At 47.1% G+C, this 15,134-nt stretch overlaps 4 protein-coding genes across 4 annotated transcripts; 2 read left to right on the forward strand and 2 right to left on the reverse strand.

Annotated features, from left to right (window-relative positions):
* Positions 1–1,838: 1,838 nt before the first annotated feature.
* LAJ45_07243 (uncharacterized protein) lies at positions 1,839–3,794 on the reverse strand (the record flags this gene model as incomplete). The annotated part of the gene is made up of 1 exon (XM_046116801.1): positions 1,839–3,794. One exon carries the CDS (start codon positions 3,792–3,794, stop codon positions 1,839–1,841), a length of 1,956 nt encoding a protein of 651 aa, XP_045969836.1.
* Positions 3,795–5,154: 1,360 nt separating this feature from the next.
* Positions 5,155–6,433, forward strand: LAJ45_07244 (uncharacterized protein; the record flags this gene model as incomplete). The annotated part of the gene is made up of 7 exons (XM_046116802.1): positions 5,155–5,215; positions 5,275–5,430; positions 5,488–5,542; positions 5,596–5,825; positions 5,888–6,087; positions 6,148–6,211; positions 6,276–6,433. 7 exons carry the CDS (start codon positions 5,155–5,157, stop codon positions 6,431–6,433), a joined length of 924 nt encoding a protein of 307 aa, XP_045969837.1.
* A 3,091-nt stretch (positions 6,434–9,524) lies between these two features.
* Positions 9,525–10,729, reverse strand: LAJ45_07245 (uncharacterized protein; the record flags this gene model as incomplete). The annotated part of the gene is made up of 4 exons (XM_046116803.1): positions 9,525–10,012; positions 10,077–10,253; positions 10,309–10,466; positions 10,557–10,729. The coding sequence occupies 4 exons, from the start codon at positions 10,727–10,729 to the stop codon at positions 9,525–9,527; spliced, it is 996 nt and encodes a 331-aa protein (XP_045969838.1).
* A 1,172-nt stretch (positions 10,730–11,901) lies between these two features.
* On the forward strand, positions 11,902–12,879 carry LAJ45_07246 (uncharacterized protein; the record flags this gene model as incomplete). Its single annotated transcript, XM_046116804.1, has 1 exon — positions 11,902–12,879. The coding sequence occupies one exon, from the start codon at positions 11,902–11,904 to the stop codon at positions 12,877–12,879; it is 978 nt and encodes a 325-aa protein (XP_045969839.1).
* Between the last annotated feature and the right edge of the window lie 2,255 nt (positions 12,880–15,134).

The raw sequence follows: 15,134 nt of genomic DNA on the forward strand, positions 1-15,134 counted from the left end.
AAATACTAGGACTGCCTGTAACTGATCTGTGTATGTCGCTTGGGACTCCAAGACATGATTTCCGGCCTATTAATTTCAAATGGAAGTTCGAATACGGAAAGGATGGATAGGATAACCCTTCCCCCGCTCCATTACATCTCTGTAGAATACACCCGCGTTAGCGGCTGCAGTGGTGTTTGGCTGTGGTATAGTTCTACGCGGTGACTGGGCGATGGACTTGCTATACTCGCTGATGGGGGGACGTAGGCCAAGATGGGCGCAGGTCTTCAGATATCTATTTTTGAACTTTCTGGAGCTACTTGAAGGTGTTAGTCGGTTTAGAAAGGTCACGGCACCTCCACTCGCGACATTTGTCAACCTTTTTGCTTTATTTAGTTTTGCTTCGTTGCGGCTAGGTAGCCTCTACAGGATGGCGCCAGGAGATCTCCCTATCACACTCAGATCCATATCATCTCGCCTCCCTATGTCTACGTCGAGCGTTACCTTCAGCCTGTGCGCTCATCCACCTATAGCTCCAAAACAATCGCCACCTTATTCATCTCAGGTTTTCGGCCTCGAGCATGACTGCATCTCCGAGTATATTTGGCTATAAACTTTTTCATGCCCGCTGGGAAAGAAGCGAAAGATCTTCAGAATTTCCACACTGTCGTGTATATTCGTTACTTGAGGAAGATTACTCTATACCATAGATTCCCCTTCGACGCATCTCAGGACTGGTCTGTACTCGTAGGCATCGGAGGGGATAAAGTTACCAATAGATTGAGCTCCACGGAGAACAGATACCAGCAAACATCCACTTCTGTGCTACGGTGTGTGGTAGGGAATTTGGACAATTAGAAAAAGTTGTTGCTAGTCAATCGTGTTGGGGAGACAGGTGTCGAGGAGGGCGGGGTTGCCAGAATCATTACATTCTTTTCTTTCCCTTTGTAAAAAAAAGCGTACACCTTCCTAATACCACCTCCGTCTCTCTTCCGGGAAGCTATCGTCTTTCTACAGCCCGATCATGCACTCTAGAGAAAAAAGGAGTGCACTAGAACTCTGCCATCCGGCCTTTGATTTCGCCCAAAGCGCAAGTACATCTTATAACCACCTGGAGGGATTATTGTTCTAGATTATATACATGCACGTATCCACGACCGGCACACCTTCCATCGACGGTCAGAGATATTCTAGTGATATAGCTATCGTACATTTTGCCATCAATTCAAGCACCATGCTTCCACGAAAATAAAAAATGAAATTTAACAAGAGGCCGAAATATTTAAACACAGCCCCACCTCCGCAGCGTCACAGTACATCACTCGATCACATGACAATGAACACTTGGCAATTGTTTCAATTCACCCGGTCGAAACATCCGCCCCTCCTCCTTCCCCTCCGTCTCCACCAACCAGCATACCGCACAAAACTTTTTTTAACCGTCGGTCGAAACCCCTCAATTACATACTCGGGGCCCCAGGATATAGAGATAAAAAAAGAAAGCCACAAACAAAAAAAAAGGAGGAGAAAAAAAAGTAAGAAGAGATGGAAGACACGAGATGGAAAAAAAAGACAAAAGAGAAAGGAAAAGAGACGGAGAATCGAGGGAAGAAAAGAAATTGTCTAACTCTTGTAGTCTGTTGATAACTATTAACCGCGTTTGCTTGCTTGTTTGGCTTGCTTGAGGGGAAGAGGAAAACTAGCACATATGCACGCAAATTGGTATCGAGCATCATCGCGACAAAAAAATAAAAAGGGAAAAAATCGTGACATCAATGTTGCCCCCGGTTTCCATATACATGACGAGAAAATATCAATCCGAATCCCCACCGTGATAAAGAAACGCTTTCTAGGCCTTTTTAACGGCTTTTACCGAAGAGGTATTTCCTCGTGAGGACAAATCCGATAATTGTGACCAGTCCTACGACAACTGTCGGCTTGCTCTTGAAGAAGTCAAGAGACGTGCCGGATGACTCCGGTTTATCTCCTGGTGAGGTCTTTTTCGGGGTTCCATCAGCGTTGAATGGACACGCCGCAGGTGTCTCCTTAGGGATAGGGGCGGCCTTTGGAGTACCATCCGCATTATAGGGGCACTCGGCAGGGGTTTCTTTTGGAATTGGCGCAGCCTTAGGGGTGCCGTCAGGATTGTATGGGCATGCTGCGGGTGTCTCTTTAGGAATTGGGACAGCTTTCGGGGTTCCGTCTGCATTGTACGGGCAATCCGCAGGAGTCTCCTTCGGGATCGGGGCAGGGTCGGCGGTCTTTGGCGTACCGTCAGGGTTATAGGGGCATGCGGCGGGGGTCTCCTTGGGGATAGGTGCACCCTTGGGAGTACCATCAGGGTTGTATGGGCACTCGGCAGGGGTTTCCTTGGGTACAGGAGCAGCCTTGGGGGTTCCGTCGGCGTTGTAAGGGCACTCTGCGGGAGTGTCTTTGGGGACTGGCGCAGCCTTAGGCGTCCCATCGGCGTTGTAAGGGCATTCAGCGGGGGTATCCTTAGATTTGACCTCCTTCGGAACAGCGGCAGCTAAAGCGGTGGTGGACGAGTCGGGTGAGGCTGAAGAAATGGTGGAATCCTTGACCACGTCAGCGAATGAGGGGGGGTTCTCTTTGGGGACCTGAGCTGCTAGTGAAGTGGTTGTAGCTAGAGGCGATACTGTGGAGGTGAGGTCGTTGACTTCCGTATCAGCACTCTCGTTGATGCTGGGTGTCTTGACAATATCTGGCTCCAGTGGACTCTCGTCGGCAGCTTTGGGTGCGGGTTCGGCCGCAGCTGGGGGTTCTGGTGCGCTTTCAGGCTCGGCCGTAGTTTTAGGCTGGGCCGTAGTTTCTGACACAGTCTCGGTGACCTCTTCAACTTTTGGCTCGATAACACCTTCAGCTACAACTTCAGCGAAAGTAGGGGGGCTCTCCTTGGGGATTTCCGCAAGATAGGCTTCAAGAGTAACACCCCCTTCGGGTGCAACCCAAGTAACAGGAGCATCCTCATTAAGCTCGAGGTCATTTTCGGGTTTCTGGGCAGTCCCATCCTCGTCATCGCTGCTCTCCTCTTCATTGTCAGAGGCCTCCTGAGCAGCTTCGGCGGTGTCCTTCGTAGCCTCAGAAGCCTCTTTGGGTTCGGTGGTCTCCTTGGCTTCTGCGGTCTCTTCGCCAGCGTCTGAAGTGGCATCGGCGGCATTAACAAGAATGGCTGAAGCGTCAACGTCGTTGGGCTCGGGCACATCACTCTCAAACGAGGACTCGGTGGAGGCAAGGTCGTAGTTATCAAGGTCGGGGGCTCGCTCGCCAACTGGCTCTGCCTCCACGTCCTCCCCCTCTTCATCGGCGTCCTCTCCACTCCCAGAGGACTCGGAATCACTGCCCTCCTTTCCGTCAGCCTTGCCCTCCTTCTCTGCCTTCTCATCGGCATTCTCCACCTGGGAGACCTCAGGCTTCTCCGCTGAAGTCTCAGCCTTGGCCTCAGTTTCGGCCTCATCCTTCTCGCTCTCATCCTTCACGCTCTCATCTTTCTCATCCTCAGCCTCCTCGGTAGCGGCTGGTTTCTCGTGGCCCTCGAAGTCCTCCTGGATCAAGATGTTGTTTTCGATACCGTCCTCGAATTCCTTGCGTGCGTCTGGATCGATGACCCATTCATTGTCGACAACGAATTTGTACTGGTGCTTCTCAAGTGGAAGCTCAACCCTCGCAACGAAAGCATCTCCTTCCCTAGTAAGAGGGGTGCTCTTTCCCCAGGCATCGAAGGTCCCGGTGACATAGACCTCCTGAACCTCCCCCGTTGGATCATTCCACTTAAAAGTGAAGTGACCAGTCGACATTTTTCGGGAGGCTCTTCGTATGTGCGGTATGGATCGTGGGGGGTTGGTTTCAAGTGGACGATAATAAAGTGGGTCACCTGATTTGTGGAAGAGGGGGCGGGGTGCTTGATATCGAGTGGCACGTGCGGGGTATTTCTATCTCGAGTGTCAACAGGTTGGACAGTAGGAAATGAGGACAAGATGAGTTTCTGGAGGGAGATGATGGAGGACAGAGGGGGGGCGTTACAGTTTATGCGAGAGGATGTAGATGGGGAGAATGAAGATTTCTCATTGACTCGTCGTTGTGCCGTGTGAAACACCACGTCAGAGGTGGGCTGGAAAGTTGAAAACCTTTGTCGCCCGGGTAACCCAGCTGCGAAGAACTTTTTTTGTTTACTGTTTTCTTTCTTTTTCGTGGGTTTTGGCGCGGCTCTGCGGTAACGGGAAACGGCCCCAGATACATTTCGGCCAAGCCCGAGCCACATGTATTGTACATGCCGAGGTTTGTTGGAATTACTTCTGCGAATCGAAAACAACATACAAGAAGAGAATGTGTGTACATAGTAGAGAAGCAAACAAGCAAAAGACTGCCTTCAACCATTTATGTATCTTTGTTCGTGGTCACGGATTTCCGGTGGCTTGGGCTTGGCAATGGCCGTTTCACCGAGCTAGGCCCTTTTCGGACTGGGATTCGCTTCCGTAAGAATGCCTACCGACCTCTCTCAAGCCAACCCACCACAAAATATATATCACAGATTTTCTAATCTTCATGGCTTGCCTGAGAGGAGGAGCTCTTCAATTAGTCGTTATTGTTCTATCTGTGCCGTTGCCGGCACTTCATTTTCTCCCATCTATGTACAGTAAGCGGCATTGAAAAAGCCTGAACCATGCCATTAACTGTAGCATCCAATAAAAAGCTTTAAGCGAGTTTATTCAACATTTTATCCTGCCTCATTGATTACTACCATCTCCTTCAACAGCAACCTTATCGAATCGGCTACAAGGTCATCCGGGATCTCACCCAGCCGACAACCCAAAGTGGCAGCTGTCAAGCGGAAAACCGGTCCAGCACAATGAAATAAAAAAGGCCCCCACCGGGAAAATGGCACGCCGTGCTCTAGAAGAAGCTTTTTTGTTGAAAAGCGTGGGGAAGAGAAGGGGTAGGCCAGGGGGGTTCGGAGGCATAGATAAATAGATGTACTGTTCCGTTCCCATCAACCTTAAACTTACCTTACATCTGCATTTCGCTCGCGAGCCGGTGAAGATCGATCAATATTGGAGGTTATAATCTTCTAGGAAGCTTATATTGCAGGTGTGTTACTGGATTTGAGTTATCATTAGTAACAATTCCCAACTCGGTAATCCTACCACTGGACGAGCGATGTACACAATACCCCCAATTGAACTTACCCCAGTGGAGTCATATTCTACACTTGTCACAAGTGTGTATCCCTTTGAAGCGTTTCGAATCTAGAATAGAATGTTAATAAAACCAACTTAGGAGCCCGAATCCATAAATCGTACTACGATTACAACCCCTCACGGACACTCGCAATAATCGCAACCGCTCTTTATGCCACGACATGCACCCTCCATATACTCCAGGTAGCTCGTTATCGTGCCTGGTACTTCTCCGTTATCATTGTGGCCGGTCTTAGTACTGCCCCCCCATCACTTCCTATACCCACGGCAACTAACAACATAATATCAATAGTGGAAACATTCGGATACGCCACCCGTGTACTTTCACAGGCTGATGTCTTCAGTCGGTATATATTCCCTTGCCAGTGAGAGAAATAATACCAGCTGATGTGAGTGATAGCGGCCTCTTCATCGCGCAGTTTTCTCTCGTCGTCCTAGCCCCTGTTCTCATCGCCGCCGCATCTTACATACTCTTTGGGCGCCTACTCGAAACAGTCCTCCCCGGAGGTCGCAACGCGAGGTCCCTAGGGGTACCGGCAAGATGGGTCACTTGGATATTTTTGACGGGGGATATAACGTCGTTTGTGCTGCAGGGCATTGGTGCGGGGATAATGAGTGGTGCCAGTGGTGGTGTGTTTCTTCCGACCGAGTAAGAGAGCTAGATGGAAGCTAATATAGTGGCGGGAACTTAGGCACGAATATGAAAAAGATGAATACGGGCCGAGACGTCATGTTGACAGGATTGGCTGTGCAGATTGTGACTTTTGGGTTTTTTATCGCCGCAACGGTCAGATTCGATTTCAAGTCAAGGTCTTTGGCGACGTTGGGTTTGGCAAGGCCTAGATGGAGGATCCTCCTATGGGCATTGTATGCCAGCTCGGTTCTCATTATGGTTTGTCCAGCCCTTCCAAGATTGGCATTCGCGAGTAAGCTGATAAATGTGCGGGGTTAGGTGAGGAGTTGTTATCGTGTAGCAGAGTTCTCGCAAGGATGGACAGGATATTTGGCTTCGCATGGTACTGATATCTATCCCTTTCCAGATTTCCCGCTCTGCTCTTTTGACTAACAGAAAAAAAATAGAGGTCTACTTCTACTGTCTAGAAGCACTCCCGATGTTCCCATGCTTTGTAATCTTCAACATATTTCATCCATCGAGGCTACTAGACACGGTAGGAAAGGAGGACGTAGTTGTTGAGGAGGGGTCCGGTGTGGGTTCCATGGAGGAGATGAAGGTATAGAGAGAGAGAGAGAGAGACATATATTCTTTTTAATTGGGGATGAAGTTAGTTTCTGTAAATATTTTTTGGAGTAGGAACCCAGTGCTACTAGATCTAGAGAACCAGGGGTACTCACTGTAACAATGTGACGGCAAATGAAGTGTTAGAATCATTTAGATACGTACACGTGCAGTTGAAGGGGTAGCCGCCCAGATAATTAACCCCCCCCCCCCCTCTCTAGGCCCTTTCTCCGCAGGGTCTCATGCAAGTCTACCACTTATCGCCGTTCTGTCATTTGAAGTTGTTCAACAGACATGTCGAGACACCAGGTAGTAAGTGAGTTGTGATGGATTACGGGAAGAGGTGACGTCCATTCAGGTAATGGGTACATGTAGCGTTGTCGTGTACATACAAGGTTGACACCTATGTAAACTCCGAACAAATAAATCAACGTCAGTTGTAATACAGATCAACCCGATATCTGACGCAATTCGCGAGTCCACGAGTATCATTAAGACAATAGGTCTAATGTCTTCACAGCCTGGTGAAGGGGCCCAGCGCCCACTCGTTGTTCTTCCCACCGGATGGATCAATATAAATGCCCAGAACAACACCATACACACCCTTGCTGGGAGTGATGCAATATCATGTGCATCCCCTGGCGCATCCCTTACCACCTTCGCTATTGTCAATTTGCTCACTTTGTTTGGAGCGTTCATTCTAGGACGTGCGACATTTCGCTCGCGGTTTCTCCCCCGATGGCTGTCGGAACCCTGGAAGAATGACCGAAATGACTCTATCCCTCAACCGGAATCGTTCTTACGCCCAAGAGTTTTTATTCCAGCTTTGATTATGATTATACTAGAGTTAATCTCGACGATGGTTGGTGCATATCTGGCTTATAACACTGGGCTTTTGGGGCTACATGCCGTGATCCTTATGTCGCTGGCAAGGCCGAGAGGTACTTGGATTACTATTGTGGTATCCTGGTGTTTTGCGAGAGTGATGAAAAAGCTCGGTGTTATTAAAGATAGAAAAATGTGGATGGGAAACTACCAATCCAGCCATTTCACCATGATAGCTTCGGAGATTGTTTTGGAGGTAATCGGAGTGATCCCAACAATATACCTTCTAGGCACAGTTGCAGGTGTAGGAAGAGGCGAGACGACGAGGGCTTCGGATCCCTATACGAGGCTGATGTACACTGGCGCATTTGTTTATATTAATGGAATTGCTATATCCACCAGCATATTCGGGATTGCAGTATATCTGTGGGTCAGAAAAAGGTTCAATAAGCAACACACTGGGAATGGGAACAACATGGAGGCTCGACTGAAAACTGTTAAAAGAAGAAGACGGCTGATCATGATCTGTTTGTTCACATTTGGTTGGATTCCAGCTCTAGGCAGTTGGATGATTTGGACCGGATTTGTACACGCCGCAAAGGATTAGTATGTTGAGATATCCAACTGAAGGTGACGGAGGCTAACATTATTGGCTGTAAAGCTACTGTTCGAAAAAGCTGGTGGAAATAGGTGTGGTCTGGGTAGTTTGCACTTTTCTAAGTACATAGCCATAGTTCGAACTCGTTTTCTAGTCTTGAGCTGATAAACTAGGGATCCTCACTGGGGCCGGTTGATCGAAGGAGACATTTCAGTTTACCACTACCCAGAATGGGATTGTTTGGATACCTGTGAACGTTAGAACGGTTTTTCGGGGTTGTGGGAAGCAAAGACTCGCTTTGAGGACAGGGCCCATATTTGAAGGGACAAACGATCGTTTTTGTGGGGGCGTTTGGGGATCCGGTTTGTTTTGGATTAAGACAGGTAGAATATGCTAGCAGAAATGCTCGCTGATTAGCGGACTGAATTGGGCTGCTTGGCACCGTACCAGAAAATAAATGTTATTTTGCAAGGTTCTTGTGAAGAAATACAAAAATGAGATCTTTGTTCGGAGTTACCTCTTATTGGGGGTTGAGGACAGGATTGCTGCGTTCCGTTCGACTTATAAACGGACTATTGAAATTACTGAACCCCAGGCTCCTCTCGACCTGTTCACCTTGCTCCGGAGCCGGGGAAATGGCAAAGAGGATCATAATGCCGTCTTAGCTACGGCCCGTATGAGGCAACGGTACTGATCTACTTTTGAAGCACGGCGGTCTAATTGGTCAAGCCGAGACCGGAAAGATATAAGAGTAAAAAGATCGTCATGCATGAGACCATCCGTTGCAAGACCGGATGAGTACAGTACAGGAACCAAACAAAACCCATTAGTCTAACACTCTGGAAGAAGGTTTAATTTTATATCGGTGTTTGAATTCATTCGTTCCGTCGATAAGTATACAAGGGTATCGCATGCGGCTAATGTTATAGTGTGGAGAAGGATTCTGTTCACACTCCTCGAGAGAGGCAGGAGCGGACATGATCATGAAACATGTACCACGCAATATCGACCGAGCTTATGGGAGGCATGTCTGTCTCATCGATGTCCTTATGGAAGAATATCAATCTCACAGTCGAATAGAGGCATAAGAAGCAAGGATCAAGACTTGCTAGGATGATAGGGCATACTGTACTGGCTTGTCAGGAGCAATAATGCTACCCACAGTTACACAACGCTAACCCAAAATACCTGCTACTAATTGTCGCCAAGCGAAAGTTAAATTACAACCGATTCCGAATCCATGTAACTCGTGCCGCATGCTCCAAGCCGGCGCGATTCCTAAACAGGACAATCGTAATAATTGCCACCTCTGTCTACTACTCACAAGGTATCACTCGATTGGAAAGCATTGTTTGGCAGGGATAAATGATGTGGTTCTTGGGTTTGATTGCCAGCACAGATGGTCGGAAACTATTCGCAATAAAACTTTGTACTCAATTGGGCGCTTACTATATGTATAACGTCATGTACAAATGTTTCTTCCGGATAGTTACAAGCATCTTCCGACACACATACACAAACACACACACACACCCAAAAAGAGAACTCGTGTCTTTAGATGAAATCTTCTCGAAAACTGTATCAGGTTGATCTAAGTTAATATCCATTGATGAAAAATAACCGAAAGGAAACTCACGGGATGAGAAGTAAGTGGACCCCAGATCATCTTTCAAACGTATGTTGCGCCATAGGAAGCAAAAAGTTGGTGGTAGTCAACGGGTGGAACCTTAGTAGCAACATTAATGCCATTGAAGTTCCGTCGTTGCAAAGCCTCCAAGCCCGCCCCTAAGCGTGGAGGCGAAGGAACTGGTTTCAAAATAGGACTAGAAGGGATAATGACTGCCTGTTTACCAAAGCAACGGCCCGGAAATTTCATATTTTTGACCTTGTTCCAGAGAGCACTGAGCACACTACGGGAGTAGATACTAGATTGTTTCTGGGGAGCATCCGCAATAGTGGGGAGGATATCAAGTGACTGTGAAGTGACCAGTGAAGAGGGAGCCTTGGGAGACCCAAAAGAAAAGAAGCACTTGAAGGATTGAGCAAACGATCTATCCTGATACAGTGATGGTGGAGGGGGTATCCTTCTAGCTTTCGCAGTTCTCATCTGAGAGAGTGTTCTGGAGCGGGTACACTCAAACTTCATGTAGGGTTGACCTGTAGAGTGTAAGGAAAAGAAAGAAGCGAAGAGAATTAGGTTCAAATTTACGAGAAGGCCCACCTTCGCTACCCGAAGAGGGAGGTGGCTTAACGGCTGCTGCGACGGTCAGGATATCGCCCATAGAACGGGAACGACCGTGCGGCTTGTTGTTTGGGCCTGCGTCAAGCACGTTGTAAAAACCAGCTCTTGACCCTGGTGCTTCAGGTTCATCGGGGTTCTGACCTCCACGATAACGTTCTAATGCTGTCAGATCATTCTTTGAACATAATGGTGGCTTTGGGAATTGATATACCAGTAGCCTGGTCAAGGGTTAAAGGGGCTTGACCATATACACGTGAGTCACTAGTAGATGGATCGGCAGCGAGGTAAAAAGGACTATCAGACTTCGTGCGAAAGGCAACGCCACTCTGGCTGCGGCGGCGAGAGGTAGGAGGGGAGTCATTGTTTTTCCTGGTTATGAACCTTTCATATGAGTTGACATAGTCCTCCGAATCTATAGCTTTGGTTAATAACGGGGTAGAAGGTTAGAAAAATAAATACAAATACATGCCTGTAGAAACATAATCGTCCTCATCTTCTTCTTCGGGCTCGTTCTCGACCTCGTAATCGTTGTGGTTGGGCAGAACGAACCGGAGAGCCGGAGGGGACTTCTTAGGCAATGTTTTCTTTCCAAATAGATCACGGCCAAAATTGAAGTTGAAATTGCCCGCCATGATATAACAGTTTCCGACAATCCAGAAATGGTAGACGGGGTGTGAGGGGTGGGGGGGGGGGGTAAGAGTTATTTTTTTATGAAAATAATTTTACAAGAAATAGGGTGACTGCCCGAGTGGTGGGTCTTTGCTCATTCTATGTGTGCGCCTTTTGCCTAGCACCAAAAGGATCGGAGTTGACGGTCCTATGTAGGCTGCTACATTGCTTTTCTTTGGGTATGTAATCGCCCAGGTAAGTTGTGTGTGCAGCAATGCAGAGCGACCAAAATCGGAGGTCTTGAGAGGGATGGCTGGAGTTTTATCATTGGCACCTTGACGGGCGGTCGACAACTTGTAATAGATGGCCGTCAAAGCCGTATTTACAGTTCCTAAAGGAATAAACATTTCTTTCTACATTGTTTTAGTAAACTCTCCATGGTTTACCAAATCCTTCATACATATCATTCCCAGGTCTTAACCAGCTAAACCTAAAAACGTTAACATTACAAGAAGTACAAGTACATGTACCTGTAATGGATCAAGGTGCATTTGGGTAAAATTCGTGTGGGTGATTGAACGGGATTTTTCTAGGAAACAGAGGGGGTTCGCCAAGAAAGTTGGAAGGCAGCGCGATATAATAACCTCCCCTCATCCTGAAAAATAAAATCCTTCTTCTCCTTCTCACCACCCACACCTCACTGTCTTTTCATCAAATCAGGTCATCAAATCTATCAGCGTAACTCTCCAGGACGGGCACTTAGGTGCTTTGTCTTTGGGGACAGTATTTTTGGTATCTTTCCTCTAAATTCTTCTCTTTCACAATTAAGAAAACAACCACAGTTTCTCGCGTCTTCAAGGTAAACAAACAAAACGCCCTTCCATTAAGCAGCCCCCCTTCCCCCTCTTGTTTTTTGCCCCTTCATTTTATGATATGATCCTCATCATTAAAGCCTTTTAATACTTCTCATCTAAGTAGAACCTTCCTCTATATCTGCGGAATACAGAAGAGGAGATAAAGAAAAGAGATACAACTATCTAAAGAAGATTTATTTAGCAGCACGGTGCTCTATCAATCAAGCTAACCCCTCAATAAAACGAGTATATAGTGATAAGGAAAAGGTTGTGCCGTAAGTTCCTCAATTCTTTGATTCCTCACAGCTCGATTCTAATATTTTTTGTGGCTACAGGCAACTATGTCTTCGGGACATATTAGTCCTTCTCCTAGAGGGCGTAACGTCCCCTTTTCACAGTGGTTCATCGATACGTTTGAATGCGGGCATGTGTATAACCGTTTGGTTAATGAACTAGTTTGGTTGCCCTACATTCCTGGAATCAGCACAGATGAATCCTTTATCGGGGAAACCCGTCGAAGGAACATGCAAGACAAATGCCACGAGTGTGATGCTGCGGAATACTTCAAGCATATCAAGTCCTCAAACGCCGAAGTCTCTAACTGGAGAGAACAACTCAAAATACTTAATGAGGATGGAAATAGGGAAGGTCAAAGCGTGGGTCCCAATACAAGACTACCTTCTCCAGTCGATAGCAACCCTCTTTCGTCTCTGCTCATGCCAATAGTTGATGATTCAACTCCGGCGGTGGACACTGGCTCCAACCAGCGCACGCTAGTTATCTCTCGTAGCGACCCTCCTTCGTCTCCACTCATGCCAATAGTTGATGATTCAACTCCAGCGGCGGACACTGGCTCCAACCAGCGCACGCTAGTTATCGCTTTCGGAGATTTCCCTGCCCAGGAGTTCCCGATCAAGCCCAGCGAAGGGACCCAAACCCCAACAACTGCGGCTCCTCGCAACAACGTTCAAGAGGAAAGTCCCGCGACAGTCGCTACAAGTACCCCCGGAAAGACCCCAGAGCGGCTCAGCTATGCTGATGTTCTCAAACGCAAGCCTATTACCCCACGCCCGGAACGCGCAGAAGCCGGCTTGATGACGGAAACGCCTGCGCTTCAGGGTGTCGAGCCAGTCAAACCTCCGGTTCGACCAAGATTGGTCTTCAAGGGTCGAGATCTTGCATCTAATGAACCGTCTTCTTCGGGGGTCGTTCCAGCTGAAGATGAACCCAGAATTTCTCACGGTGTCGCTAACACGAGAACGAATATCCCGCTGTCCGAGACTTCTGAGTTCGTTGAGGATGACCTTTTGGAAAGGTAAATACTCACCCAAAAGAAATTGATATTCTCTGACAACGACTTTCCGACTAACTTCTACAGAGTCCCATTCTTTCAAATGCCACAACGCAGGAAGCATGGCGAACCAAGCGGATAGAAACGTAGTGGGGTGTAAGGGCCAGAGAATCGAAATGTTAAAAAGGAGGTCTGTATTTGGGAATTGGTTTCCACTACTTTTGTACCCTTGTTAGTGAGTTAGTTGGTTGCAAGTGTTCAGTCTGTTGAACTGTTTGTGAAATAAAAATGCTAGGAATTAAAAACGATAAGCAAAAGTGAAAAAAGAGATCTGATTCCTCGCTTTATAATCTTGTCTTGATGTGCTTCTCTTCTCGCGTGAGTTTTGCTATATATATCGCCTTCGGTCATAATTAAGAAAACACACGGTAAAGAGAGCATCATGTCTCTGCTCTGAAAACCGGCATTGGTTATGCTTACCGTTACTTGAATTATACGCTAGGCGATTTTCGAATATTAGTAGTGATCGATTAATGCGGCTAGCGGCATTTGAGATCCCTACAGCGTGATGGGTGTGGTCCGTGCGCAAGTAATTGTAACAACACGTGTTCTTGGCCTTATTATGTCTCACCTGCAAATAATAGTACCGTGGCTGAATAGCTGTCCTACGGATCTCTAAGACGAGTTAATCATTCTTCGGACCTGCATCCGCCTCGGTGAGTCATCAAGAAACTAATAAGAGGGCCTTTGAAAACGGGTTTTTCAAGCGGCTCAACTGCACATGAACACACAAGAGAATTGTGTTCGAAACGTGTGCCAGGTAAACTTTACTTTGTGCCCGCTGGCACTTCCGAGCCAGAGAAAACAATGATCTTTACGACGCTGATATTTCTCCAGCCTACCTTTTCAGTTTTCCAAACCGACGCGTCGATCACACTTGCCTCTCCAACGCCGCAACCAACCTCACATACCCCAGCCTATATCACAATAGCGGAGAGAGATTGAATAAACTACGCTAAGAAACTGACACTCATTCAATTTCCGGCGCTCTGGCGGGAAAAGATGAAGGAGCTCTGGCGGTTTGCTAAGCGTGCCCTTGCGGGTCGGGTATGTTCTCGCCAGCTCAAGACAAGCAATACTCCCTCTCGACCGTAGTAGGTACGCGACGATAGAGTTACTGAGCTAATCCTTGCGCTGTAGGCGTTAGTTTACCCACACAATAAACATGAGGAGTGGATTGGGAGGAGCATCGGCTTCATGAACCTATCAATGTAGGCGGAGACGCATGGGATAGGAACTGAGGGAATACGGCTGTTTCCTGGACTTTTCTTCGCATTTCTTAGCCCGCAGCATAAAACCTCTCAGAAACGACTTTTTGAGTTCCTGACAAGAGCCGTTACGCACAAATCCAGAGAGACAAATGTAGAGTGGGACTCATTGTAAGTCAGGGCACTATTTGTATGAATTATTCAAGGTGGGCTATTAATAAAGTAAAAGACTTTTTCTATCGAGTAGTACTTGTGGCTGGATTCACTAGGAGGCTCTCCCCATACCATTTCCAGAGTAGTTTGTTCTCACTCCACCCTCGCCGGGCAATTTTATCTAATTCTGAATATAGATCATCTCTTACCTCGTTTCTTATATGGGGTGCAGCATTTACTCTACAAAACACAATAATTTGAAAATGTACTCCACCCAGCAGAGATTTGTCTCAAGAGGATGTACATACAGCTCCAGTTAAAAGGTCATCGTCCGACGACGAAACCACACACCAAAAAGCAACCCTTTTCAACTTCATGCCCCACCACATCTGTGGTGAATGATCATATGAGGTTTTGCAGAACATATTCCAGGAATACCGATGTCTATCCAAAACCCGGACTGCATAAATATTAATTTTTCCATGAACTGTGGGGTTTCTTCTTGAAACTCCAGTCAAGACCAAAATCACACCCATACTGAGCAATCCAACTACTTTCATAACTATTTGCTGGGTGCGAAATTCATAAATTGAGGTACTTATAAGTATACTTATCTGTCCAAGCAATACCAACCATTCACCAGTGTTACTGCGTTATGGGCAAATGCAACGTTTTGGCGCATTTTAGTGTGTTTTCGTTGTCGTGTGGTGGCTTTTGAACTGGAGCTGTACGTTAACAGGCATAGAGCGTTTCCAAATGAAAACGGATATCACGATCGGCCTACTTTCGAAATTTGTTAGCGTGTGAACTTGGACTTCAGAGCTTCCGCGTTCTGGTTTCAAAGACTATGTTAACAATGGAT

Source organism: Morchella importuna, assembly GCF_003444635.1.
Source record: "Morchella importuna strain M04M26 chromosome Unknown Morimp01GS023, whole genome shotgun sequence".
Taxonomy (NCBI): domain Eukaryota; kingdom Fungi; phylum Ascomycota; class Pezizomycetes; order Pezizales; family Morchellaceae; genus Morchella; species Morchella importuna.